General features: G+C 40.3%; 2 protein-coding genes across 2 annotated transcripts in view; one reads left to right on the forward strand and one right to left on the reverse strand.

The window, feature by feature from the left end:
* Positions 1–2,284: 2,284 nt before the first annotated feature.
* SARC_09737 (hypothetical protein) lies at positions 2,285–2,439 on the reverse strand (the record flags this gene model as incomplete). The annotated part of the gene is made up of 1 exon (XM_014296235.1): positions 2,285–2,439. A coding segment is annotated over one exon (155 nt), but the record flags the coding sequence as incomplete, so codon positions are not given.
* Positions 2,440–3,583: 1,144 nt separating this feature from the next.
* The window catches only part of SARC_09738 (hypothetical protein), a 5,777-nt gene continuing 5,067 nt past the window's right edge, over positions 3,584–4,293 (forward strand). Inside the window, exon 1 of the mRNA XM_014296236.1 lies at positions 3,584–4,124. Coding sequence (XP_014151711.1) covers positions 3,931–4,124 — 194 coding nt within the window. The 5' untranslated portion in view covers positions 3,584–3,930. The remainder of the gene's footprint in view (positions 4,125–4,293) is intronic.

A 4,293-nucleotide genomic window follows, 5' to 3' on the forward strand; every position in this document is an offset into this window, starting at 1 on the left:
TCTTGCATTGGTTCATACGCCACTTCATATATGTACCTAAAAATATACAGCTCCATGTGCACCTATGAAGACACTAGCACACCCACTTACCAGAGCCCTCTTCTTATCCGCAATAAGCTGGGCATTGCTGACCGTGTTCTTAGCCTGTTGCTGAGCTTGTTGGCTTTGCAGCCTCTCCTCGTTTTCCTTCTGCATTCGTGCCTGTACTTCCGCAACCTGCATTTACGTATGAGTGCATGGCACGAGACAATATGGAGGTACACGTTTAACGACATACAGAGACTCTACATACTCGTACATTCAGCACAAGAATAACAACCCCTTGATCCAGTCCCAGTAGTGGTGATAGTGCCGCACGCACGCACACACAGGCTTGGTCAACGCGTGGGAGTATAACGCATACGATTGCATTGCAGTGGTAGTAGTAGCCAAACAAGGAAGTACCGAACGGATGTCTCGAGCTTGTTCAGGACAAACAAGTAGGTACAGCCTACCCTGCAGCCCCTTCATCAACAGACACCAACGCCCGGGCCAAAACATCAAACGGTACCATCCCTTACAATACCACAAATGGTTGGCAACTCTGTACCACCGAACGCAGACACCCCTCAGCGTGGCGGTGTGTTTGTAGTATATGGCATACAATGACACCAAGCACGCGCTAAGAAGGGGAAGGTGTGCTCGAGAGCATTCCCGTCTCGCATATCTATAGCTAACTTATCTGGAACATCCATAGATTCACTTGCATGTGGACCGATAGGTACGGCCGACCAATGCACAACTTATATACACGCCCTAGTGCACAGACACGGAATGAGGAGTATATATGCACACGTAGAAACAGGTCTTGGGTTTTGGGTCCTCCTTGGAGGGGGTGGGGGTGGGTGGCGGGGGAGGATATGACCTTTTTTTTTGGTATTCATTTAAGATATAGGCATGCGTTTATATAGACAGAACAGATATAGAACCGGACGCGCAATCGTTGTACAGTTGACACCCACACGCATAGATCCAGTTCACCTGCCAGGACAATAGCACCCGAATAGACCGGATCCGGTACAAAAGAAACGCGTACGAGACATGCTTATGCCAAGCACAGGCCATATCGCTGACAATCCTTACACAGTAGACACCTACATGTACAGATCCTGTTGACAAGCCAGGTTAATGGCACTCGAATAGTGTAAATAAATATGGTGTACTACTATACCTCGTCAAGCTTCTGGGCTGCCATCTCATCCACAGACGGACCGTCTTGGTTCGCCTCTCTAAGTATGGTCGGTGGATGAAAGAATGAGACTATAATCTACCCATGCGTGATCGGGATATCTTTGTACAGAGTTTGAATGCGAGGGAGGAGAGTATATGTAACTGTAACTGTAAGTATGTGAGTATGAACCAAAATACCAGTAGGTGCAATAGCTGCCGATTAGATTGCACACCGATTCACATACATTCACAAGGATAGCTCCTACAAGCATATGCCAAATAGGTATACAGATGTGCGTAACCAGGTTGATAACAGTCTATCGCTTATATTGGAGGAGAATAACACATCCTCACATTTCCATGTGATGACACGCCTATGCGGTTACAAAAATGATATTACTATACGGAGATGGGTGGAGGGACGCTCCGAAGAATGATATAAACATAAAGTCACGAACAAGTTTACACGGTTTTGCGCATAACAACAGATTTTCATATGCTCGTATTAACGTGAATGGAATACAAACAAATATATTCATTTGGTCATAACGATAAGATGCATTTTTATGAGCTCATTTGAGGTAAGAAGATCCAAGTGAATACGGAAAAAAAAGTTTAAATCTATAAGTATATATGCAAGCACACTAGCACATACATACAGACATACATATATACACACACTACATATATATATATATATATATATTTATATATATACATAATTTAATTTAAAGATATATATATACATATAAATACACATATACATATCCATATCCTTATCCATATATATATATATATATATATATATACGCATACACAAACTCTCAGACACACACAGACACAGACACATGACCATAAACACACACAAACACACACACACATATATATATATATATATATATTGATATAAACATGATGGACATTTCGGATATACATTCGTGCAAATATATAGGGATCTTGAGGTATTATACATAGCTACGAGCACTCATGTAAACACTATACACAGAAAGGACTCCCGCATTAATAGATTTCAATGAGTTTTACACTAAAATAGTATTTATACAACATGCTTTACCTCGAGTACTTGTTGGCAGGTTTGTCATCTCCATGTGCGTGTCCATGACCGTGGTCATGTCCGTGTCCATGGTGTCCGTGATCGTGTGCTACTACCACCGTGCAGGCAACCAGCAATATCAGCGCCAAACACCGAAGTAAAGTTGAACGCATCATACTTGAGATGTATAACAGTTGTGTCTAATAAGGATAGAGCAACAGAGACCAGTGAATATGAGTGTATGTGTGTATAGGTATATGCAAGGTATTTACGTACACACGACTGAACACCAATGCGTTGACGCAACCGGCGGGTGTGGTCCATGAAAAATTCTGAGGTAAAAAATGTAAACATTATGATAAAATTGGGCAATGGGCATCAATCAGTCCACATTGCGCTATTTTATATTTTCCTTATTGGCCAATAAAAACGTCTACAATATTGCCGGGATCAATCAGAATACCGGTATTGAGTTTAAAATTGTTTTCAAATGACAAAATTCCGCCAAATTTGCAGGGGGCATATAGAGGTGTCGTGTGTGTATGTAGGGAGAGTGGGGCCGTGGGGCGTAGGGGGGTGGGGAAGTTTTAGCCTTTTACGGTTAAAAAAACACTGAGCAACAGGTGGCTGGTGGGCTCGCGCCTTACAGAGTCACAGCCCGGAGAGCCGGACTCCTGAGGCCTGAGCCCTCACACCGGGGCCCGGGCTCAAACTTCAAAGTCCCGAACCAAATTATTTATTTTTGGATGGACTGTTCCATATTTATTTCCATGGTTTTTTCAAAAATAGATACCTATTTCCATGGAATTTAGAGGCTTGTAATGCCACAGATATTTCAAATATCCCTAATATAGTAATATGGGAATATGATAATTGCTCTGGCCGGCTGAAAGAATGCCCTGTGTGCATATTGCAAAGTGCAGGCGCAAATTTCAAACTTCTCTCGATTCTCGAAAGAGAATCAGGATGATCTAAAGTTTTGGATTTTCACATATGTACTCTTCTCCGGAAAAAAGAACATTTTCCATAGGCTCCTAAAAATTGAACACATTTTCAAGCTAAAACCAAACTCTACTCTGTAGAATCGAAATCGGCATTTTGGGTTTATCACCACAAGGCACCAGAAGAGTATCAAACACATAAATCCACCAATACTTTTAGGTCTCTTGACGTACGTATTTATAACCAACAATAATACATGCAATTGATACTAAATAATAAAACTGAGGAAAATACTAATTAAAAAAAATGGCTTTTTTACCTTCAATTTGACAATAATTGATCATTTATATTATCTAAGATGCGTTGCGTGACATGAGTTAGTGATAAACGGAACGGCTAAAAGCAATATATATCATGATGCTGACCTGGAGTGTGAAGTACAACCTTCACTAGTACAAATCCGGTATTAAATGTATCCATTCTCTGCACCGAATCTAGTCTAAATAACAAATACACTACAACACATAATTTTATATATAGTCTGCTAAATATCATTTACACTACTCGAAAAGGAGGGGCTTGATACGAAAGTCACACCATACGATCAACATCATACTTAGTTTATTTAAGGACATAGTCACACATATCACAATCATATCTTTTCGTATACAAAATTTCAACCATAATTAGTCTATATAGAAGTTAGATGTGTCAGATTAAGCACAATGGACATGGCATTGCACCCAGCGGTGATACGAGGGATGAGCGGTATCAGTAAAAAGCCTGTGGTCCCTGAAGGTCCGCCTATAGTTAAAATGCAGGTCTCGCCAATTAGAAGTGTTGCGATTGTAGGTGACTGTACAAGCCTACAAGCAAGCTTCATGAATGCATTGAAAGGAATTGGAGACAAACGTTCAAGGTATGTGAATATCAAGTATAAGACATATTACATTGCAACTGAAGTATTCGCAAGCATATAAAACATTAATATAACAATTTTTTCTACACATGTTCAGATTTTCATTTCGAATTTGCTTCGTGTATATATATATATATACAGCTATATATAAATAGATATGTATAGATAG

Source organism: Sphaeroforma arctica (genome assembly GCF_001186125.1).
Source record: "Sphaeroforma arctica JP610 unplaced genomic scaffold supercont1.1029, whole genome shotgun sequence".
Classification (NCBI taxonomy): domain Eukaryota; class Ichthyosporea; order Ichthyophonida; genus Sphaeroforma; species Sphaeroforma arctica.